This window comes from Haliotis asinina, chromosome 15 (assembly GCF_037392515.1).
Source record: "Haliotis asinina isolate JCU_RB_2024 chromosome 15, JCU_Hal_asi_v2, whole genome shotgun sequence".
NCBI lineage: Eukaryota > Metazoa > Mollusca > Gastropoda > Lepetellida > Haliotidae > Haliotis > Haliotis asinina.
The window spans coordinates 4,813,966-4,837,958 of record NC_090294.1 but is presented as its reverse complement, the minus strand read 5'-3'; the positions used below and the strand labels follow the sequence as shown (position 1 = coordinate 4,837,958).

General features: G+C 40.3%; 4 protein-coding genes across 4 annotated transcripts; 2 read left to right on the top strand and 2 right to left on the bottom strand.

Annotated features, from left to right (window-relative positions):
• Positions 1-2,844: 2,844 nt before the first annotated feature.
• On the bottom strand, positions 2,845-4,051 carry LOC137266102 (uncharacterized). Its single transcript, XM_067801606.1, has 3 exons — positions 4,017-4,051; positions 3,601-3,693; positions 2,845-3,313 (listed from the first exon to the last, which is right to left on the bottom strand). The coding sequence occupies exons 2-3, from the start codon at positions 3,671-3,673 to the stop codon at positions 2,940-2,942; spliced, it is 447 nt and encodes a 148-aa protein (XP_067657707.1). The 5' UTR covers positions 3,674-3,693; positions 4,017-4,051; the 3' UTR covers positions 2,845-2,939.
• A 4,281-nt stretch (positions 4,052-8,332) lies between these two features.
• LOC137266193 (glycine-rich protein-like) lies at positions 8,333-9,797 on the top strand. The gene is made up of 3 exons (XM_067801698.1): positions 8,333-8,435; positions 9,292-9,543; positions 9,781-9,797. The coding sequence occupies exons 1-3, from the start codon at positions 8,333-8,335 to the stop codon at positions 9,795-9,797; spliced, it is 372 nt and encodes a 123-aa protein (XP_067657799.1).
• Positions 9,798-13,270: 3,473 nt separating this feature from the next.
• Positions 13,271-14,478, top strand: LOC137266103 (uncharacterized). The gene is made up of 3 exons (XM_067801607.1): positions 13,271-13,305; positions 13,629-13,721; positions 14,010-14,478. The coding sequence occupies exons 2-3, from the start codon at positions 13,649-13,651 to the stop codon at positions 14,381-14,383; spliced, it is 447 nt and encodes a 148-aa protein (XP_067657708.1). The 5' UTR covers positions 13,271-13,305; positions 13,629-13,648; the 3' UTR covers positions 14,384-14,478.
• Positions 14,479-18,642: 4,164 nt separating this feature from the next.
• On the bottom strand, positions 18,643-19,450 carry LOC137266397 (uncharacterized). Its single transcript, XM_067801895.1, has 2 exons — positions 19,369-19,450; positions 18,643-19,035 (listed from the first exon to the last, which is right to left on the bottom strand). The coding sequence occupies exons 1-2, from the start codon at positions 19,439-19,441 to the stop codon at positions 18,662-18,664; spliced, it is 447 nt and encodes a 148-aa protein (XP_067657996.1). The 5' UTR covers positions 19,442-19,450; the 3' UTR covers positions 18,643-18,661.
• Positions 19,451-23,993: the final 4,543 nt, after the last annotated feature.

Genomic DNA, 23,993 nt, shown 5'->3' with positions numbered 1-23,993 from the left:
CACACCCTCAGACTCAGATGTTTCAGTAACCGGCAGCACACACAATCGTGGTGGTTGAGTGGATGAGAGGGCTGACTTTGTGTGACGTCAGTATATCTTGTGGTAGGTGTTCAAGTTGTTGTCATGTGATGCATGAATTAGGTTAAAGTAATTGTTTCCGTGACTGCATGACAGGATGCATTTACAAGTAAACTGTATGGGTCACATATTGAAGAACTAGAGTTAAAGGACATTCCTGAATAGCAATATGCTGGTGCTATTGTGATCGTTGTTGATATATTTTCGTACCATAAATATAAACTGTGTCAGTTTTTTTCTTCTACCGTAGCTCTGTCTGTCAACCTGATGCTATGTGTATAGTATTTAACCGTCTCAAACACAATCACACCTACGTATCCAACTGCTTCCCACTTCAGATCCACAACATGGAATTATAACGCATGAATAAGACTAAAATGCATCTTTCAAATTCTTTTTCATACTCCACTGAGTTTATTTACAAGCCGACGATACATGGATGATGAACCGTGAAAATCCGTTCTAGTGAAACACACAAGTACAACAAATTCAAGAATTTATTTGTGTAAAGTGAGGACAGGTGACGCACAGATGAAAGTTAATAATAGTAATCACTGGAACCGTAGTAGTATCTTCCTCCTCTTCCATTTCTACCATTACCGTTTCCTCCATTTCCACCATTACCGTTTCTTCCATTTCCACCATTTCCGTTTCTTCCATTTCCACCATTACCGTTTCCTCCATTTCCACCATTTCCGTTTCCTCCGTTTCCTCCATTTCCACCATTTCCGTTTCCTCCGTTTCCACCATTTCCGTTTCCTCCGTTTCCACCATTTCCGTTTCCTCCATTTCCACCATTTCCACCATTTCCGTTTCCTCCATTTCCGCCATTTCCTAAACCACCGCCGAAAGCTTGGGCAAAAGCATTGGCAACAGCATTAGCAGAGGCCCCAAAACTACCGAATCCACCATTACCAGATCCACCGGAGCCACCAGAGCCGAAACTGGATCCACTGGCACTCGCACTCGCGCTCGCGCTCGCAGCAGAGGCAGCTGCCCTAGCAGCAGCTGCAGCAGCAACCTGTACACGAGCATAGGCTGCAGCACGGGCTCTTGCAGAAGTGCTCTAGCACTTGCAGAAGCTGATGCACGGATACTGGCACGAGCCCTAGCGACAGCCTGAGCGCGAGCCCTGGCAACTGCTCTTGCGGCGGCTGAAACTGAAGCCCTTGCCCTAGCTGTGGCAGAGGCGAAAGCACGCCCAGATGATCTTGCGCCAGCAATAGCTGCCCTTGCAGAAGCACGTGCCCTTGCAACAGCCCTGGCGAAATACTGTACTTTGTCCGCGACACACCATATCTATAATTTGTTGGTGACATACATATACTATAATCTGTTGGCGACACACCATATACTGTAATCTGTCGACATGGAATGGTATGATTATTCATTCTCTGTTATATGGTGTGTCGCCGACAGATAATAGTATATTATGTGTCACCGACAGATTACAGGATATGGTGTGTCACCGACAGATTATAAGTATATGGTGTGTTGCCGACAAATTACAGTATATGGTGTGTCGCCGACAGATAACAGTATATTATGTGTCGCCGACAGATTATAGTATATGTGTGTCGCCGACATTTACTAGATACTGCTCTACTAAAGAAACGATTCAGACAGCTCCACACAGCCATGGGAAAATCCTAATGAGTCCCCACCAGCGTTAGCCACCAGCATCATTCTTTTCAAAAATGGACCATAAAAAATAATTTTAAGTTACACCATCAGCTTGGTATGGGTTTTGTTTCCAATATGTAGTTCCGAGTACTGTTTGAAATGAATAAAGTCACTATTTTATTGTATTTCTAATAAGACAGGGAGTTTGCATCGAACACTTTAGGGGTGTATTGGGGTAGGGATAGGGTGGGGTAGGGGTGGAGAGCGTCGCTTGATGGTGTCGAAAGGAAAGCAAGTTAATTTTGCCTTGTTTAAATGTATTGTTTCTCACATGATGTATTCGTCTGTCTAAAATGGATTGTATTGATATTTTTGTAGACAGTGTCATCATACGTGAGCAAACGCCATGATGTGTTAAACCTATCATCTGATGTTAAACCTGTCTCCTGATGTTAAACATGTAACCTAATGTTAAACCTGTCACCTGATTCTACACCTGTCACCCGATGAAGACACTGTCCCACGCCAGACTTACCGCAAACGCTTCGTACGTCATGCGAGGCAGTGTCTTCACCTGAGACGCCAAGATGGTTGATATCAAAGGGTTGGTAATTAGGTTGTCGTTGAGGACGTTGAGGCATTGTCTTCACCAGTGACAAATCTTTATTCGTTATATGACTTATATCCACGATGTGGAGTGCATGCCGTGATGGATGATGTTTGCTGCAAGATTTTTACCGTAAACGTGTAGGTCATGTTCTACCCAACACGTAGTGCTTCCTCTTGCTGGAGATCCAAGACAGAATTTGTCTTCAGAAACCCGTGTTCTGGCGACACTAGGAATCAGTTTGACACATGTCGAGTTTCTCAGACCAATGCTCACGCTGTTGATCACTAGAACGTCTAGTTCATGCTCGATTATTTACAGACCACCTCCATATACTTGGATTACTGATGTGTCCAACATTAACAACAAACAATGCAAGTACACGTTGGTATTAGGCTGCAGAATTTCTGCAAGGATTAACTTCTGTTTCATATCTTAACAATGGGATATACTCACAGACATGCATACATGCATATTCCAAACCATGTGTCTACTTTGCTGTGGTTGATTAATCGATAACAATTAATGCAAGGTACCCAATAAAACATTTTATTTTATTTCACAAACCTTGACACAGAGTACAAACACAACCTCATGAGAAAACAGCCATGCTTCACAACATGCACGTCGCCTAAATTACGATGACGGGTCCCCTTCCAACTGGCTGAGCATCAAACATGTCCATGACATGCTCAGCGTAGTAGGGGTCGAAGCTGCTTCTGCCTCCTCGGGCGGAGTGGGTGAAAGGAGCACCATACTGGTTCATGTCGTGCGAGAGACCGGGATGATTGATATCAAGGGCATCAGCCAAGAGGTAATCGTTGAGGAAGTTGTTGTATCCGTTGCCGTGTCCCGCTGTTGATGCGTGTCGTGTAACAGCAGGTGCTTGCCGAGTGGTTGCCGGCTTCGGTCTGTCTTCTTTGATGATAATGACTCTGGGTTGTTGGTTGACACCGGCTTTGGCAGTTCTTGGCTGCACTTGCAATCCTGGACGGATGAAAGGCCCTGGAATTGAAACATTTAGGATCAATATCGTTGCAGCATTACTACCACCGTCCCACACAAACAGTGACCTCAAACACTTTCCATGAATGAATCATTGTCAGATCTCAATCAGGATACTGTCAACATTTATTAATTAGAAAATTGATAAAAAAAATGGAGTATTAAGAGTAAGAATCAAACAAATCTTGCGCGAAAATATCTCTGATAACACATGCCATCTGTCATTAGAGGACGCTATAGCAGAAACACATTTCAGCTAGTTCCGTAGCTTTCATAGTCTTACTTACCAACAAAGCGGGCTTCACTCATAACCATCACACAGGCCAGGGCGGCAGCAGCTAGAATTACGGCACTCTTCATGATTCAGGTTGTTCCAATTTCTTTGTGGTAATGACAAAACAATAAGGTTAGAATCAAGATATGAGTCAAGAAACACACTTTCTTTGATATTCTGGTCGAACACGGTGTTGACTGGTCCATGTATGTACTTTGGTAAACATGGTGTTGGCTACGTGCATTGACTGAGAGCGTGAGATTTAATAAATCCTACTAACCAATGATACTTCACATCCAGCTAATAGATAGTTAACGGCCCAGGAACAACATATGTGAACACATGAACTCTCGAAGCACCATGAGACTCCACAGTAGATAAATTAGAAAAGGCACATTGATAATTATATCTAAGAAATTGTATACTCACCTTCGGCTGCTCTGTGACTTCTGGTGGAGACTGATGCTGTCCAGGCAAATGCGGAATGGTTTTATACACCAGCCGGTCATTCACCATGGGGCATCGTGTAACTGTGACGTAACAATGGTCACTGTCATGTAACTATCCTGACAATACCATGTCTATGTTGGTTGGACAGGTCCATTAGTCTGTGGTCCGACAGTATCACTCGTTTGTGACGTAATAATGAAGTGTAGGTATGTTCAAGTCTGAGACAATATGTCCATCATAAATCAAACACCCCTCTACGCGTCAATGAGACGGTAGTACCCCGAGGCAATTACAGAGTCATCAACAGATATGGTTACAATGACATATTCCTTGACTTACATGACTGCCTGTCGTACAAACGTTCTTTGCAAAGTTTGTAAAATAATGTGAATACCCCGGAGAAGCCTTCAAAATTGTTGTCAGGTTTTAAATCTAGAGTTTGTAACACAATGATTATACATTATGTAACTAGAAAACATAATTATAAAACATGTATGCAACAAAACGTACTGGTGGACCTGAACACAATAAACAAATTACCCCTGTTGGTACAGGTATAGGTGATTGGTAAGGGGTGGTGTCAGGTGTATCACGTATAGTTTATGGTTTAAGCTCTATGAACTATTGTTCGTGATATGATTATGACAAGAAGTATACTTCGTGGGAATTACCATGTTTTCTCCCTAGTGTGAGCTCTATTGATTAACAAAGGGCTACGTTTAACATAATGTTGAAACGGGTGATTATATTAGAATATATAACACTAATCAAACAAGTCGTACTTGATATGGGAAGTTGTACAATGGAGTTTCAACTGCATATATAAGTAAGTTTAAAAGTCGGAGGCGTTTCCAGCTTTGCAACTGACCTTTAACGAAAATAATCATAGTTTAAGAGTGAGTGACTTAGTTTGTGCTTTTTTACCATGGAGTTAAGTACTCATGCAGGTCAAGTTTAGGAGCAGTGGCATGGTGAAAACAAAGTACCCACAGGTATCAAGACGAACCTTGAACCCAGGTGCTGTAACAGTGTGATTTGGACCGTAACGGTGCTTTGGGCTGTAACAGTGTGATCTGGACCGCAACGGTGCTTTGGGCTGTAACAGTAGTGTTGGACGAGAGAGTGGTTTGGGCTGAAAGTTTCTACCAGTAACAACGATTTTGTCAAAACGAGTTTCGGAGTATATGAAAAAAAGATTAATTAGATTATGATGTAAACTGAAGTTAAACATATTATTGGTCCTCAAATGGAGTGATGTGTCTCTCAAATGAATGCCTTTTCACCGTCGTGTAGACTGTGTGTAGACATAGCAATGATGCAATTCTGTCTGTCGTGTAGAAATATAGACTGTGTAGAAATATAGCAATGATGCAATATAAGACGTTACACCAACTGGTAACATATATGTCACATACTTCCGTGATGTCACAGGCGCTGTAATGAGCTGACGTATGTTAGAATGGCATTGCTGTCATCACAATGGATGAACGGAATGGACTATGGCCAGCTTGAACGTATCACCGGTGAACACATTTCTAATGCTATTCTGAAATCCCTGAAAGACATCGGATTAGATATATTACACTGTCGTGGTCAAAGGTATGATGGGTCTGTATTTATGTCATCAGAGGCTGTTGGTGCAAAGGGTCGAATCACACATTGTGCCAGTCATGTCTTGAACCTAAGCATTACTGCATCATGTGGGCTTCCTGCAGTAAGGAATATGATGGACAGTATAAACCAAGTGTTCATATTCTTTGATACATCACCCAAGGGCCAGGGATTACTTGAGCGTGTATTATATTTGACTGAGACACGCGAATCTTAAAGAGCCCGTTTTTTAAGCTTCTGTAAAAAAACATGCCTGTTTTGGTTACTCAGAACTGTATCCTTATGTATGCACGGTCCCTGCGGCTATCACAGATCCATCCAAGTATGATGATGCTTATACAGGTGAACACAGGAACTTTGATAGTGAGATGAGGACAAAAGCCAATGTATTTTTGTCTGAAGTTCTCAAACCGCCTGGGAAACGTACTGGAAAAACATACGGTGAGCCCTGAGACTTTCATCGGCTACTTTGTTTCAGCTACTGTTTTTTAAGCTTGTTTGATAGCAAGCCATGCGCACATAACTAGGATATGATGAGAAACGTACTGTGGACTCTGCCTGTACGTAGTGCCAATTCCTGACATTTACACAAAGGATTGGTTCGCTTTATCTCAGTGCCAATTCCACTGAAAGCAAAGTATTTTTTTAAAACAGCTTGAAACTGATTCCTAGTTACTGGGGACTGGTAATGCACAAATGCCTACTGTGATCCTTTTGTGCGCTTACCTAAATAAGCTCTGTATGCCGCTACCGGACACAAATCATTGTTCTGAGAACTGGAGATGCTGATTGTAATACTTCTTGAGAGTTTGTCTGACTTTGAGTGATGGAGAGTAACTAACAGGTCTTCGTGGTGATGTCTTGGGCCTGACAGCCGGACTCTTGTCTCGTTTGTACCAATTCGCTTACCCGGAAGAATGTCACACAGCATACCATGTAAACGTCCTAGTGCCACAGTCTGAATTTGTTTTATCTCCTAATTAGTACTCAAGATTTTCTTATTAGTACTTATTATGTCCTAATTAGAACTTAATATCATCTAATTAGGACTTAGTATCTCCTAATTAGGACCTAGTATCTCCTAATTAGGACCTAGTGTCACCTATATACTACCGACAGAAAATAAGGGAACCAAGAAATTGAATGTATCGTGGCGTATCTCCCAAACGCAACATCCAATGACAATGGAATTTCGCATAATGCATGCCCAGCACGTGCTACACGTGCACACAGAAGTTAACTCCTGTAAATGTACTGGAGAAGTCGCAATCACTAATGCAATAGAGATTGACACTTACTGACAGAAATGCCTCCGAGGCAGTATCTCGGTGAAGCAACAAAATGGAAAATTGTGGGGATGATAGAGGGGGGACATCATTATGTGAAGTTGCCCGGCAGATGGGTAAATCAAAAAGTGTAATTTCACGCCTGTGGGATAAGTACCGTCAAACAGGTGGGGTTGCAACGAGACCTGGGCGTGGTAGACCAAAATCAACGACACCACGACAGGATCGTCTCATTACGTTAATTGCTCTACGCGATAGGTTTAAATCGGCCCCTGTCATCAATAGTGAATTCCACACACTCACTGGAAGACGCATTTCAACCTCAACCGTTAAAAAACGACTCTATCAAGCTCGTCTCAAAGCAAGCCGGCCTTTTAAGGGTGTCACCCTTTCAGCTCACCATAAGCGCCAAAGATTGGTATGGGCTAGGCAGTATCAGGGACGGGCTATGCGCCACTGGCGTTACACCATGTTCTCTGATGAGTCAAGGTTTTGCCTACGATTCACAGATGGCAGAAAACGTTGTTGGCGTCGGAGCGGGGAGCGATATGCCACAGCAGCAATTCTTGACAATGATCGATATGGAGGTGGTACTGTCATTGTGTAGGGTGGGATTACACATGACAGACGATCAGATTTGGTCATCATTAACGGAGCCATGACTGGTCAGCGATACGTTGACCAAATATTGCGTCCTGTTGTGGCTCCATTGACTAGAGTTATCGGCCGAAATTTTGTATTCCAAGATGATAATGCCAGACCACATCGGGCCCGAATTGTCTCCGCTTATCTCCGACAAGAAGGTATCCAGACATTGGACTGGCCCTCTAAGTCCCTAGACCTGTCCCCAATTGAACATCTCTGGGACGTTCTTGGTCAGGGACCCAGGACCTGCCAACCTGGCCCAGCTTGGTGCAGCTTTCCAAGAGGAATGGCGGGCTATACCACGGGCAACCATCCGGAAATTGATTAACAGCATGCCATCAAGGTGCCGTGAATGTGTTGCCCAACATGGTGGACACACCAGATATTGAACTTGACGCCTAAAATTGAATTAAAGCAGTTTCAAATTCGCTATTATTTCATTAGTTCCCTTATTTCTTGTCGGTAGTATATTTAGGACATATTAAGACCTAATTAGGAGATACTAGGTCCTGATTAGGAGATATTAAGACCTAACTAGGAGATACTAAATATATTTATAAAATGATTGTCCTTTTTTACACCAACAAGCTAGGACCTTTAAGAAAACTTTCCTTGCAGGGTACCTTGCGTGTTTGTTTGTTGATAATGAAAACCACTGCTTGATTATCACAGAAGAAGAGTACCTTCTTGTTGGCGAAACAGTCACCCCATAGCCGTACTGCTAGTAAGATAGGAAAAAGCTCCAGGAGCGTCATGTTCTTCGTCAGACCGGTCGTTACCCAGGCGCCTGGCCAGCATCCGTTCACCATCCCGTCCCTGAAAGTATGCCCTAAAGCCTGCGGTGCCGGCTGCGTCAGTAAGTAGCTGCAAATGCGAACTGTCCAACCATTGACTTTCCTGAAACACAGATACGCCATTAAAGCTGTTGAGGATAGATCCTCTCAACGACTGCGTGAGGCGAACGTGATGTGACTGATGCCTTACGTTGCTATATGAATTTGCGACAGAACGGTTTGCCCATGGGAATGGCGTGACACATAAAATTGAGTTTACCCACTAGTGATTGCAGCACCTTTCGAATCGTCTTTGATTTGCTTGAGGAAAGCAGAGATCTATCATCTGTGTCAACCTTACCTGCCGGTATTTTGACTTGCATATTCGATGTGTCGATCTCGAGACCAAGGAATATAAAGCATGTTGCTGGGCCGTCCGTTTTCTCGTGTGCAGTTGGCTCACCAAGATAAGACAAGGCCGTCAGGCATGCCCCAAGGTTCTGTTAGCACTCCCCGGACCGGACCCCTAATTTGGCACAAACAGCATACCATAAAAGACATGATGGCATGGCTCGCTGCTTTTACTATCGCCTCCGTCATGCCTCTGTCTTTGACCCCGAGGTCCATCCATGGTACCACCCTGAACTTGTCCAGTGCGTCCTGGAAAACGATGCTTTTAAACCTCTCTGGAATAGGCCAATATACAGCCTGAGACGAATTCCTGCCAACAAACCTGATCTTGTCCTTTTTGAAACCCATGAAATTATTTATATCATTGAATTTTCTGTCCCTGTTGACAGCAACGTGATTGGCAAGATTCAGGAAAAGCATGACAGATCTCGCCTTTGAAATGTCCCGCTTGCATCTCAGTACACTGTTGTCAGGCTCGGCATCGTTCTCGGTGCCCTTGGTTTGGTACATCCTGAACTCTTGGTGCAGATCAGGAGAGTGTCTGGGCTGCGTGTCGAGCGCGCGAGGGACCTGGGCTGATGATAAGGTTTACCAGCCTGGGCGCATTAGGCTACGGAATGGGTGCACTGCACGGAGGTGTTTACGGAGGCTACGGCTATGGCCCGTACGGAGGAATGGGCGGTCTGTATGGAGGCAAATACGGATACGGCCTGGGAGGTCTGTATGGAGGCTACGGTGGTTTCTACGGAGTGCCAGGATATGGAATTGGACTGGGGAAAGGTATTTAACAATCCATCCTTTCACCCGTTATCCGGTTTTAAACTTCATTTTTATTGAATGATATCATGTACCCATGTGTTTATTACTCTTTTACGCAAATGAGCTGTTTCCAGTTGATAAACATCTTGTCAGCTGTTTGAAATGCTTGGTATACTTTATCATGCAATTAGTTTCAACATTTCCATGTTACTTTTCCGTAAATCCCAATTTCATATGTAACTACCCTTTCTGTTTCAGGAATCGGCTACTACTGAGTTACAGTCACCTGCAGTCTGAAGAGGACTTATTACTCATTGTTTTATATACTCATGGCAATACTACTGGTTCAATAAAAACTGAAATACAAACGATTTCTTCTTTGTTTGCAAATCTTAAAACTGAATTCAACGTTCACAAAAAGGACGAGTTACTATATGTATCCATAATATTAACTCTGGAAACATGTGTTGTTTAGTTACACCCAAATACGTAACGTGCAATCAGTATTGCTTCAAGCAATGGCGTCAACTTATGAAATGTGCTTCGACTTTCCTGAAGAAATCAGACTGAATATGATAGGGTATTGAAAGCTTTACATATTTCATACATGCCATCTCTTACCTGGTTCCATATCTCATGCAAATGTACCACTTGTGCTGCCACGAAGGGCTTCGGTGATGTCGTTGTGTGAAATAAGAAAATACTCGGAGTTGTGTCATGTTTGCGTGTTCAGGTACATTAAGTCTTTTCATAGTAATCAGAGTGCACAGTATTCGAATGCAAGTGAGTTTCCTGATCCAAGTAAAAAGGTCTGCAAAGAAAACGAATAGCCTACAAAAATAACTTACTATTAAACATGAAATCAATAGCTGATAACACTTGCCGAAAGTACCATTCATGTTGTACACTACATGGGAAGTTTGTTCCCAGATTTCATGATGTAAATGAACCGTTTCCATACCGCTGCTCCAATTAACTGAAGAAGTATTTATCTCTATCCAAACGTATATGTTTAGGGAATCGGACGGGAATTGCTTGTATCGAATCTGATATGGTAGACATATGATAAAGTTCTTGATTGATTCTTAGGCAAGGGTTACATCATCTATCAACGCAGAGAAGACTGTTTTCATCATGTAAAGGGCATGTGTAAAGTATAAAATGGAGTTTTCTACTTCTTCTTGCTATTGAAGTTTGGTTTCAAACATTCACCTGAAGTCTAAAACAAATTGAAGTGAATCGCGTGCAATAGAGATTAAAACTTGATATAGCGATGCAAATATACAGTGCATTGTAGCAACTGTTGAGACATTTTCCAAAGACAATATTCCTTCAGTCTGGAACGAAAATGACCGAATGGAAAGGTCGTGAAACATCTAAGAAATATTTACAACTAGAAAGTGTTGCCTAGCACCTGGTGTCTTGCTTAGCACCCAATATATGTATCAGTACAACTGATGCCTTTATGATAAGTGACTTTTGTGACCTCAGACAAATGATATTAAGAAATGGACAGTTGCTTCAAAGAAGATAGGTGTCAGATAAAGCGAACCAATCCTTTGTGTAAATGTCAGGAATTGGCACTACGTACAGGCAGAGTCCACAGTACGTTTCTCATCATATCCTAGTTATGTGCGCATGGCTTGCTATCAAACAAGCTTAAAAAACAGTAGCTGAAACAAAGTAGCCGATGAAAGTCTCAGGGCTCACCGTATGTTTTTCCAGTACGTTTCCCAGGCGGTTTGAGAACTTTAGACAAAAATACATTGGCTTTTGTCCTCATCTCACTATCAAAGTTCCAGTGTTCACCTGTATAAGCATCATCATACTTGGATGGATCTGTGATAGCCCCAGGGACCGTGCATACATAAGGATACAGTTCTGAGTAACCAAAACAGGCATGTTTTTTTACAGAAGCTTAAAAAACGGGCTCTTTAAGATTCGCGTGTCTCAGTCAAATATAATACACGCTCAAGTAATCCCTGGCCCTTGGGTGATGTATCAAAGAATATGAACACTTGGTTTATACTGTCCATCATATTCCTTACTGCAGGAAGCCCACATGATGCAGTAATGCTTAGGTTCAAGACATGACTGGCACAATGTGTGATTCGACCCTTTGCACCAACAGCCTCTGATGACATAAATACAGACCCATCATACCTTTGACAACGACAGTGTAATATATCTAATCCGATGTCTTTCAGGGATTTCAGAATAGCATTAGAAATGTGTTCACCGGTGATACGTTCAAGCTGGCCATAGTCCATTCCGTTCATCCATTGTGATGACAGCAATGCCATTCTAACATACGTCAGCTCATTACAGCGCCTGTGACATCACGGAAGTATGTGACATATATGTTACCAGTTGGTGTAACGTCTTATATTGCATCATTGCTATATTTCTACACAGTCTATATTTCTACACGACAGACAGAATTGCATCATTGCTATGTCTACACACAGTCTACACGACGGTGAAAAGGCATTCATTTGAGAGACACATCACTCCATTTGAGGACCAATAATATGTTTAACTTCAGTTTACATCATAATCTAATTAATCTTTTTTTCATATACTCCGAAACTCGTTTTGACAAAATCGTTGTTACTGGTAGAAACTTTCAGCCCAAACCACTCTCTCGTCCAACACTACTGTTACAGCCCAAAGCACCGTTGCGGTCCAGATCACACTGTTACAGCCCAAAGCACCGTTACGGTCCAAATCACACTGTTACAGCACCTGGGTTCAAGGTTCGTCTTGATACCTGTGGGTACTTTGTTTTCACCATGCCACTGCTCCTAAACTTGACCTGCATGAGTACTTAACTCCATGGTAAAAAAGCACAAACTAAGTCACTCACTCTTAAACTATGATTATTTTCGTTAAAGGTCAGTTGCAAAGCTGGAAACGCCTCCGACTTTTAAACTTACTTATATATGCAGTTGAAACTCCATTGTACAACTTCCCATATCAAGTACGACTTGTTTGATTAGTGTTATATATTCTAATATAATCACCCGTTTCAACATAATGTTAAACGTAGCCCTTTGTTAATCAATAGAGCTCACACTAGGGAGAAAACATGGTAATTCCCACGAAGTATACTTCTTGTCATAATCATATCACGAACAATAGTTCATAGAGCTTAAACCATAAACTATACGTGATACACCTGACACCACCCCTTACCAATCACCTATACCTGTACCAACAGGGGTAATTTGTTTATTGTGTTCAGGTCCACCAGTACGTTTTGTTGCATACATGTTTTATAATTATGTTTTCTAGTTACATAATGTATAATCATTGTGTTACAAACTCTAGATTTAAAACCTGACAACAATTTTGAAGGCTTCTCCGGGGTATTAACATTATTTTACAAACTTTGCAAAGAACGTTTGTACGACAGGCAGTCATGTAAGTCAAGGAATATGTCATTGTAACCATATCTGTTGATGACTCTGTAATTGCCTCGGGGTACTACCGTCTCATTGACGCGTGGAGGGGTGTTTGATTTATGATGGACATATTGTCTCAGACTTGAACATACCTACACTTCATTATTACGTCACAAACGAGTGATACTGTCGGACCACAGACTAATGGACCTGTCCAACCAACATAGACATGGTATTGTCAGGATAGTTACATGACAGTGACCATTGTTACGTCACAGTTACACGATGCCCCATGGTGAATGACCGGCTGGTGTATAAAACCATTCCGCATTTGCCTGGACAGCATCAGTCTCCACCAGAAGTCACAGAGCAGCCGAAGGTGAGTATACAATTTCTTAGATATAATTATCAATGTGCCTTTTCTAATTTATCTACTGTGGAGTCTCATGGTGCTTCGAGAGTTCATGTGTTCACATATGTTGTTCCTGGGCCGTTAACTATCTATTAGCTGGATGTGAAGTATCATTGGTTAGTAGGATTTATTAAATCTCACGCTCTCAGTCAATGCACGTAGCCAACACCATGTTTACCAAAGTACATACATGGACCAGTCAACACCGTGTTCGACCAGAATATCAAAGAAAGTGTGTTTCTTGACTCATATCTTGATTCTAACCTTATTGTTTTGTCATTACCACAAAGAAATTGGAACAACCTGAATCATGAAGAGTGCCGTAATTCTAGCTGCTGCCGCCCTGGCCTGTGTGATGGTTATGAGTGAAGCCCGCTTTGTTGGTAAGTAAGACTATGAAAGCTACGGAACTAGCTGAAATGTGTTTCTGCTATAGCGTCCTCTAATGACAGATGGCATGTGTTATCAGAGATATTTTCGCGCAAGATTTGTTTGATTCTTACTCTTAATACTCCATTTTTTTTTATCAATTTTCTAATTAATAAATGTTGACAGTATCCTGATTGAGATCTGACAATGATTCATTCATGGAAAGTGTTTGAGGTCACTGTTTGTGTGGGACGGTGGTAGTATTGCTGCAACGATATTGATCCTAAATGTTTCAATTCCAGGGCCTTTCATCCGTCCAGGATTGCAAGTGCAGCCAAGAACTGCCAAAGCCGGTGTCAACCAACAACCCAGAGTCATTATCATCAAAGAAGACAGACCGAAGCCGGCAACCACTCGGCAAGCACCTGCTGTTACACGACACGCATCAACAGCGGGACACGGCAACGGATACAACAACTTCCTCAACGATTACCTCTTGGCTGATGCCCTTGATATCAATCATCCCGGTCTCTCGCACGACATGAACCAGTATGGTGCTCCTTTCACCCACTCCGCCCGAGGAGGCAGAAGCAGCTTCGACCCCTACTACGCTGAGCATGTCATGGACATGTTTGATGCTCAGCCAGTTGGAAGGGGACCCGTCATCGTAATTTAGGCGACGTGCATGTTGTGAAGCATGGCTGTTTTCTCATGAGGTTGTGTTTGTACTCTGTGTCAAGGTTTGTGAAATAAAATAAAATGTTTTATTGGGTACCTTGCATTAATTGTTATCGATTAATCAACCACAGCAAAGTAGACACATGGTTTGGAATATGCATGTATGCATGTCTGTGAGTATATCCCATTGTTAAGATATGAAACAGAAGTTAATCCTTGCAGAAATTCTGCAGCCTAATACCAACGTGTACTTGCATTGTTTGTTGTTAATGTTGGACACATCAGTAATCCAAGTATATGGAGGTGGTCTGTAAATAATCGAGCATGAACTAGACGTTCTAGTGATCAACAGCGTGAGCATTGGTCTGAGAAACTCGACATGTGTCAAACTGATTCCTAGTGTCGCCAGAACACGGGTTTCTGAAGACAAATTCTGTCTTGGATCTCCAGCAAGAGGAAGCACTACGTGTTGGGTAGAACATGACCTACACGTTTACGGTAAAAATCTTGCAGCAAACATCATCCATCACGGCATGCACTCCACATCGTGGATATAAGTCATATAACGAATAAAGATTTGTCACTGGTGAAGACAATGCCTCAACGTCCTCAACGACAACCTAATTACCAACCCTTTGATATCAACCATCTTGGCGTCTCAGGTGAAGACACTGCCTCGCATGACGTACGAAGCGTTTGCGGTAAGTCTGGCGTGGGACAGTGTCTTCATCGGGTGACAGGTGTAGAATCAGGTGACAGGTTTAACATTAGGTTACATGTTTAACATCAGGAGACAGGTTTAACATCAGATGATAGGTTTAACACATCATGGCGTTTGCTCACGTATGATGACACTGTCTACAAAAATATCAATACAATCCATTTTAGACAGACGAATACATCATGTGAGAAACAATACATTTAAACAAGGCAAAATTAACTTGCTTTCCTTTCGACACCATCAAGCGACGCTCTCCACCCCTACCCCACCCTATCCCTACCCCAATACACCCCTAAAGTGTTCGATGCAAACTCCCTGTCTTATTAGAAATACAATAAAATAGTGACTTTATTCATTTCAAACAGTACTCGGAACTACATATTGGAAACAAAACCCATACCAAGCTGATGGTGTAACTTAAAATTATTTTTTATGGTCCATTTTTGAAAAGAATGATGCTGGTGGCTAACGCTGGTGGGGACTCATTAGGATTTTCCCATGGCTGTGTGGAGCTGTCTGAATCGTTTCTTTAGTAGAGCAGTATCTAGTAAATGTCGGCGACACACATATACTATAATCTGTCGGCGACACATAATATACTGTTATCTGTCGGCGACACACCATATACTGTAATTTGTCGGCAACACACCATATACTTATAATCTGTCGGTGACACACCATATCCTATAATCTGTCGGTGACACATAATATACTATTATCTGTCGGCGACACACCATATACTGTACTTTGTCCGCGACAGACCATATCTATAATTTGTTGGTGACATACATATACTATAATCTGTTGGCGACACACCATATACTGTAATCTGTCGACATGGAATGGTATGATTATTCCTTCCCTGTTTGACCTTATTTTTAAATAGTGGCAACTTTCCCCAAATGTAGTTCTGTAATCATGTGTCACATCGACAATCATCAGGAAACGAAGGTTGCCATGCTGATGTTCCGTTTAGCCAGGTCTCTCGTCCCTGTCAGTATCACATTAGCACGACTAACACTCACTTTCACATTTTAAGAAATGCATTTAACTGCATAAAATGCATTTGCTTCATTCATCTGACATAAAAGATAAATTATTACAAAATATGCTTCAAACACCTGTACCTTACAAGTGATACAATATACTATATACGTGTACTTCACATATCCTACACAATAAAACATACATTTCACCCCGTACATTACACAATATACGTTACACACAATACTTCACACATCGTACTTTCCAAATCATACATTACATACCATACTTCATTACAAAACACACACTACACATAATACTTTACATATCGCACACTACAAAACATATATTACACACAATATTTCTGTAATATGTTGCACACGGTGCAGTGTGCGTTTGTTTAATATATAGTGAATAGCATGCGGAGTAGTGTTTATAATGTTTAATATGCAGTATATATAGGACATAGCATACGGTGCAGTGTATATAATGTGTATATATAGTGTGTAGCATGCAGTGTAGTGTACATAATGTGAAATATATAGTATATAGCATTAGGTATGGTGTACATAATGTGAAATATATGGTATATAGCATTAGGTGTAGTGTACATAATGTGAAATATATAGCGTATAGCATTAGGTGTAGTGTACATAATGTGAAATATACAGTATATAGCATTAGGTGTAGTGTACATAATGTGAAATATATAGCGTATAGCATTAGGTGTAGTGTACATAATGTGAAATATACAGTATATAGCATTAGGTGTAGTGTGCATAATGTGAAATATAGCATTAGGTGTAGTGTGCATAATGTGAAATATATAGTATATAGCATTAGGTGTAGTGTGCATAATGTGAAATATATAGTATATAGCATTAGGTATAGTGTGCATAATGTGAAATATATAGCGTATAGCATTAGGTGTAGTGTGCATAATGTGAAATATATAGTATATAGCATTAGGTATAGTGTGCATAATGTGAAATATATAGTATATAGCATTAGGTGTAGTGTGCATAATGTGAAATATATAGTACATAGCATTAGGTATAGTGTGCATAATGTGAAATATATAGCGTATAGCATTAGGTGTAGTGTGCATAATGTGAAATATATAGTATATAGCATTAGGTATAGTGTGCATAATGTGAAATATATAGTATATAGCATTAGGTGTAGTGTGCATAATGTGAAATATACAGTATATAGCATTAGGTGTAGTGTGCATAATGTGAAATATACAGTATATAGCATTAGGTGTAGTGTACATAATGTGAAATATATAGCGTATAGCATTAGGTGTAGTGTACATAATGTGAAATATATAGTATATAGCATTAGGTGTAGTGTGCATAATGTGAAATATATAGTATATAGCATTAGGTATAGTGTACATAATGTGAAATATATAGTATATAGCATTAGGTGTAGTGTGCATAATGTGAAATATATAGTATATAGCATTAGGTGTAGTGTGCATAATGTGAAATATACAGTATATAGCATTAGGTGTAGTGTACATAATGTGAAATATATAGCGTATAGCATTAGGTGTAGTGTACATAATGTGAAATATATAGTATATAGCATTAGGTGTAGTGTGCATAATGTGAAATATATAGTATATAGCATTAGGTATAGTGTACATAATGTGAAATATATAGTATATAGCATTAGGTATAGTGTACATAATGTGAAATATACAGTATATAGCATTAGGTGTAGTGTACATAATGTGAAATATACAGTACGGTGTATAGCATCAGGTGTAGTGTACATAATGTGAAATATACAGTATATAGCATTAGGTGTAGTGTACATAATGTGAAATATACAGTACGGTGTATAGCATTAGGTGTAGTGTACATAATGTGAAATATATAGTATATAGCATTAGGTGTAGTGTACATAATGTGAAATATATAGTGTATAGCATTAGGTGTAGTTCGCTAATGTATAATATACAGCAAACGGTGCAGTGTGCATAATGTGTAATAAACAGTATATAATATCGTGTTCTTTTGTTCATCCCCTATACTATGTCATTTAATGCACAAATGGTAGTATGTGATTTGTAGTGACCTGACGTGTAATGTATCAAGTGTAGGGTATAAGTGGCACATGGCATGCTGTGCATGTAAGCTTGATATGGTGTGTACATATAGTGCATTGCATTATAAAAACATGTTTAAAGCATGGTTTATAGTGCATTGTGTGATAAGAACTATGTGAAATGCATGGCGAGGTATGAACCAGTTTTCCAGCATGGTGTATAGTGCATGGCACGTACTCTCACATTTGCAGGTTCGGGGATACATTCAGATTCAAAATAACATTCACATGGTTTAGTGTGGGTGAATGAACTTCACATATATATTGAACCCATGTAGGGAATCGAACCCGTGTCTTCAGCATGACGAGCAACCGCTTTAACCACTATGCTACCCTTTTTTGTAATTTACAAGCGAAGACAGTGAATACAGATAGTAATTTCATAGTTTATTTAATTAAAGAGAAACATTATAATCCGAAAAACATTTTCATGTCCCTTCGAGAAAACATCGCCTAAATTACGATGACGGGGCCCCTTCCAACTGGCTGAGCATCAAACATGTCCATGACATGCTCAGCGTAGTAGGGGTCGAAGCTGCTTCTGCCTCCTCGGGCGGAGTGGGTGAAAGGAGCACCATACTGGTTCATGTCGTGCGAGAGACCGGGATGATTGATATCAAGGGCATCAGCCAAGAGGTAATCGTTGAGGAAGTTGTTGTATCCGTTGCCGTGTCCCGCCGTTGATGCGTGTCGTGTAACAGCAGGTGCTTGCCGAGTGGTTGCCGGTTTTGGTCTGTCTTCTTTGATGATAATGACTCTGGGTTGTTGGTTGACACCGGCTTTTACAGTTCTTGGCTGCACTTGCAATCCTGGACGGATGAAAGGCCCTGGAATTAAATTGTTTATGTATCAACCTCACGGTATTGCATTCCCCTCGTCCTGTCCCACACAAACAATGACGTCAAAACATTTCCCATGAACGAATGATTGTTATTTCAAGATACTGTGTCACCATGTGTTGATTAGGAAATAAATCCAAAATCTGCCAGAGGCAATGTGTGGTAAATGACACAAAGGGGCCTTCATAAATTTCATTTTCGTTTCGGGTTAAGAGTGAGTGAGTGAGTTAATATTTAACGTCACATCGGCAATATTTCAGCCATATCGTGACGGTTCGGGTTAAGGGCATAGGCATGAGACTAATAGTCTTCAATACTTACGAATGTAACGGGCTTCACTCATGAGACACACGCAGGCCATGATGGCAACAGACAGAATTGCAGCTCTCTTCATGATTCTGGTTGTTCCAATGTCTGTGAGGTTATGACAAAACAACAAATTTAGAATCAAGACGTGTCATATTGTTTGGTAAAATGTAATTTCAAGCTGTGTCAAGAAACACACTGACTTTGATATCCTGGTCGAACACGGTGTTGACTGGTTCATGTTTGTACTGTGGTAAACACGGTGTTGTCGACGTACATTGACTAAGAACGTGATATTTGATAAAACCTACTAAATAATGATGCTTTACATCCAGCTAGTAGATAGTTAATTGCTTTGGAACAACACATGTGAACACATCAAATTTCGCCATCAGACTCCACAGTAGATAGATAGGAAAAGACACAGTGGCAATTGTAAATTGTATACTCACCTTCTGCTGCTCTGTGACTTCTGGTGGAGACTGATGCTGTCCAGGCAAATGCGGAATGGTTTTATACACCAGCCGGTCATTCACCATGGAGCATCGTGTAACTGTGACGTAACAATGGTCACTGTCTTGTAACTATCCTGACAATACCATGTCTATGTTGGTTGGACAGGTCCATTAGTCTGTGGTCCGACAGTATCACTCGTTTGTGACGTAATAATGAAGTGTAGGTATGTTCAAGTCTGAGACAATATGTCCATCATAAATCAAACACCCCTCCACGCGTCAATGAGACGGTAGTACCCCGAGGCAATTACAGAGTCATCAACAGATATGGTTACAATGACATATTCCTTGACTTACATGACTGCCTGTCGTACAAACGTTCTTTGCAAAGTTTGTAAAATAATGATAATACCCTGGAGAAGCCTTAAAAAATGTAGTCAAGTTCTAAAACTAGAAAACGTAATTTTATATTAATGTGAAATCGACTTTTCTTCTTGAAACTTTTGTCATCAATTCTCTCTCTCTTTCTCTCTCTCTCTCTCTCTCTCTCTCTCTCTATCTATCTATCTATCTCTCTCTCTCTATCTCTCTCTCTGACACATACACAATTACGTTAAACTTTCTTTGGAAGTATGAATACGTCCATTAAATATGTTGATTCTTGATATGTGACTTTTCGGTCGTCAGATCAACATCAAATAATAAAACCCTTCAGTGCAGACGTGTCTATACAGATACCTCTGAATTTAGTTCCATGACGTAAATGAAAATGATGAAATCTGTGAAGACGACATACATACTTGCAGAAAGGTGTTTTAAGACGTAAGTACAAACCGGAGTACCCATTCGCTAGTTAAATGACACACGACAACTGAAATGGGTAGTTAAACTTGACAATACTAGTATATAAGAGATATCCCTATCCTTATCATTATTCATTTAGATTCCCATACACATTCGAAGAATTTGACTTGTTTTAAAGAATTGTTCATGATAATATGGAAACCGATAGAGTAGTGAGTGCGTGAGTGGGTGGGTGAGCATGGTTTAACACAGCAATATTCTAGCAGTATCACAGATCTAGAGGGGAACACCAGAAATGGGATTCACACATTGTACCCATGTGGGGAATCGAACCCGGATCGTCAGTGTGACGCTGGAATGATTTAACCACTGGTCTACCCCATCACCCCTCTATTGTTTAGGGGAGAGAAATGTAAGACACTGAGCCAGAATCTTTTACAATACTGAGTAACAATTTCCAATGTGAAGGTTTATTTGGTCACACTATAAACAACAAAAGAGGAGAGGGAATTGAATTACGATGAGGTGTTAAAGGCTGTAAAACATCAAACATAATAAAAGACCCGTCCCTTTTGGTTTGTATAAGAGTATACATTCTTCGGGGCTGATCACTGAATTTATTTAACGTTTCATTTAGAATTGCGTCAGCAAATAGAATTAAAACAATGCTACATATTAGAATCCACGAAGATCAAAAGGGATTTGCGCAAAATAGAAAAATAGCAAATCCTAGGACACTATTCAACATTTTCAAGGTTTAAAAATTAATACGAACAAAACGCAAGAAGTATAAATAGGATCCCTGAAATATTCGAAAAGAATTTTGTGCAAAAAAGTAATTTGATTTGGAAAGACACTGACTTTACTTCTCTTCTCTGACATCATCTTCACATACAGTTTGACAGGGACAGTAACAAAAAACTACAAAGATATACTGAAAGAAATGTGAAAGCCGGTGAATACAATAAATTCAAATCAAGACTAGCAAATAGATATCCTAACATTTGAAATATTAAGAAGATGTTGAAATTTCACATAATTTAGATTATTACGACTCGGAGACAAAATGTAATATACCATCATTACTATAACTTTGGTCTTCCTGCCATACGCGTTTTAGCTGAATTTATTATCTATTTAGTTATTTGATATTCTCTGTACATGTGGAACATTATTGTCAAAATCCCTGGAGGTGTACGGAATAATGTACTGTTCACTCTTTGAACGAAAACATTGATACAAATATTTATTCCAGCAATATCACTGCAGTGGACACTAGAACTGGACTTCACATGCTGCACCCATTTGGAGAATCGAGCCCGGGTCTTCAGCTTCACGGGCCTGTATGTAGAAAGGGTGACAGATGATCGTATGTAAATACGTACCTGTATGTAGGAAGGGTAAAAGATGATCATGTGTGTATGTACCTGTATGTAGAAAGGGTAACAGATGATCATGTGTGTATGTACCTGTATGTAGGAAGGGTAACAGATGATCATGTTTGTATGTACCTGTATGTAGAAAGGGTAACAGATGATCATGTTTGTATGTACCTGTATGTAGAAAGGGTAACAGATGATCATGTGTGCGTGTACCTGTATGTAGAAAGGGTAACAGATGATCGTGCGTGTATGTACCTGTATGTAGAAAGGGTAACAGGTGATCGTGTGTGCGTGTACCTGTACGTAGAAAGGGTAACAGGTGATTGTGTGTGCATGTACATGTGTGTAAGAAGTGTAACAGATTATTGGACATGTGTCTGTATGTAAGAAGTGTAGCAGATCACTGGGCATGTGTCTGTATGTAAGAAGTGTAACAGATAATTGGGTATGTGTCTGTATGTAAGAAGTGTAACAGATCACTGGGCATGTGTCTGTATGTAAGAAGTGTAACAGATCACTGGGCATGTGTCTGTATGTAAGAAGTGTAACAGATCATTGGGCATGTGTCTGTATGTAAGAAGTGTAACAGATCATTGAGCATGTGTCTGTATGTAAGAAAATGAGCAGATGATCGTGTATGTACCTGTATGCCAGATGAATAATATATAATTGTATGCATGTGTATGTCTGCAAGACCTACTGCAGCTTAATGTGCTTGAATGAGCCAGCAAAAATACTAGAAGATGATTGCGTGTGCGTGTGCGTGTGCGTGTGCGTGTGCGTACGCGTGAGTGCCAGGATGAAGGAAGAGTAGTAGATTGCCTTTTTTTGTTCAAATCTAACTTTAAAAATGGCTCGATGCATTCAGACATGAATGTAAGGTGAGGTTTCGCGTCAATATGAAAAAACATTAATATGACCAAAAGAGCCTGCTTTATTTTTCTCTTTTTTAAAAAAGTAAGGTACTAACAAAGTTGTTTATGACAGCATTCATAAACATAAAGCACTGCAGTTAGAAATAATATAGACAAAACAAAAGACATCCCAGAAACATCGGATCAGTGTTGGTGAATGGAGCCCACGGGTTTGCACTTTCGTATTAATGTACACATGCTGGATTTGTTTTTAGTCAGATAGTGTTATCCAAACTTTAACATATGATACATTTTCCCACATTCTACAAGGCACTTTTATTTATAGCTTTCGCCAGTTTTCACACTTGTAAGTTACTTTTGCACTGTGTATTTATAGCTTTCGCCAGTTTATACACTTGTAAGTTACTTTTGCACATGTATATTTATAGCTTTCGCCAGTTTTCACACATGTAAGTTACTTTTGCACTGTGTATTTATAGCTTCCGCCAGTTTACACACTTGTAAGTTACTTTTGCACATGTATATTTATAGCTTTCGCCAGTTTACACACTTGTAAGTTACTTTTGCACTGTGTAGTTTACACACATGTAAGTTACTTTTGCACTGTGCATGTATAGTTTTCGCCAGTTTCACACATGTAAGTTACTTTTGCACTGTATATTTATAGCTTCCGCCAGTTTACACACTTGTAAGTTACTTTTGCACTGTGTATTTATAGCTTTCGCCAGTTTACACACTTGTAAGTTACGTTTGCACTGTGTAGTTTACACACATGTAAGTTACTTTTGCACTGTGCATTTATAGTTTTCGCCAGTTTCACACATGTAAGTTACTTTTGCACTGTGCATTTATAGTTTTCGCCAGTTTCACACATGTAAGTTACTTTTGCACTGAGTGGTCGTAAATGTCTTGTGTGTCAAAAAATTTGTTATAATTGTATTTATGTTACACTACTGATTCAAATTGATATTGATATTGATATTCATATTGATTCAAGATCCACAAAACACATCTGTTGCCACGACGGAGGTATTTCTAACGACTGACTTCTGTAGCCAGTGCCGCGCTACTCTTATTTACCAAAGTTCAAGATCTTCAGTTGACCTCTTGTAAGAAGAGTGTTG

Excerpts from the sequence above, each read along its gene's own strand:
- LOC137266102 (XM_067801606.1), bottom strand. The coding sequence starts at position 3,673 with ATGAAGAGTGCCGTAATTCTAGCTGCTGCCGCCCTGGCCTGTGTGATG. Across the intron at positions 3,314-3,600 it reads GAGTGAAGCCCGCTTTGTTG|GGCCTTTCATCCGTCCAGGA; the intron begins GTAAGTAAGACT and ends TTTCAATTCCAG.
- LOC137266193 (XM_067801698.1), top strand. The coding sequence starts at position 8,333 with ATGTTCTTCGTCAGACCGGTCGTTACCCAGGCGCCTGGCCAGCATCCG. Across the intron at positions 8,436-9,291 it reads CTGCGGTGCCGGCTGCGTCA|ATCAGGAGAGTGTCTGGGCT; the intron begins GTAAGTAGCTGC and ends CTCTTGGTGCAG.
- LOC137266103 (XM_067801607.1), top strand. The coding sequence starts at position 13,649 with ATGAAGAGTGCCGTAATTCTAGCTGCTGCCGCCCTGGCCTGTGTGATG. Across the intron at positions 13,722-14,009 it reads GAGTGAAGCCCGCTTTGTTG|GGCCTTTCATCCGTCCAGGA; the intron begins GTAAGTAAGACT and ends TTTCAATTCCAG.
- LOC137266397 (XM_067801895.1), bottom strand. The coding sequence starts at position 19,441 with ATGAAGAGAGCTGCAATTCTGTCTGTTGCCATCATGGCCTGCGTGTGT. Across the intron at positions 19,036-19,368 it reads GAGTGAAGCCCGTTACATTC|GGCCTTTCATCCGTCCAGGA; the intron begins GTAAGTATTGAA and ends ATTTAATTCCAG.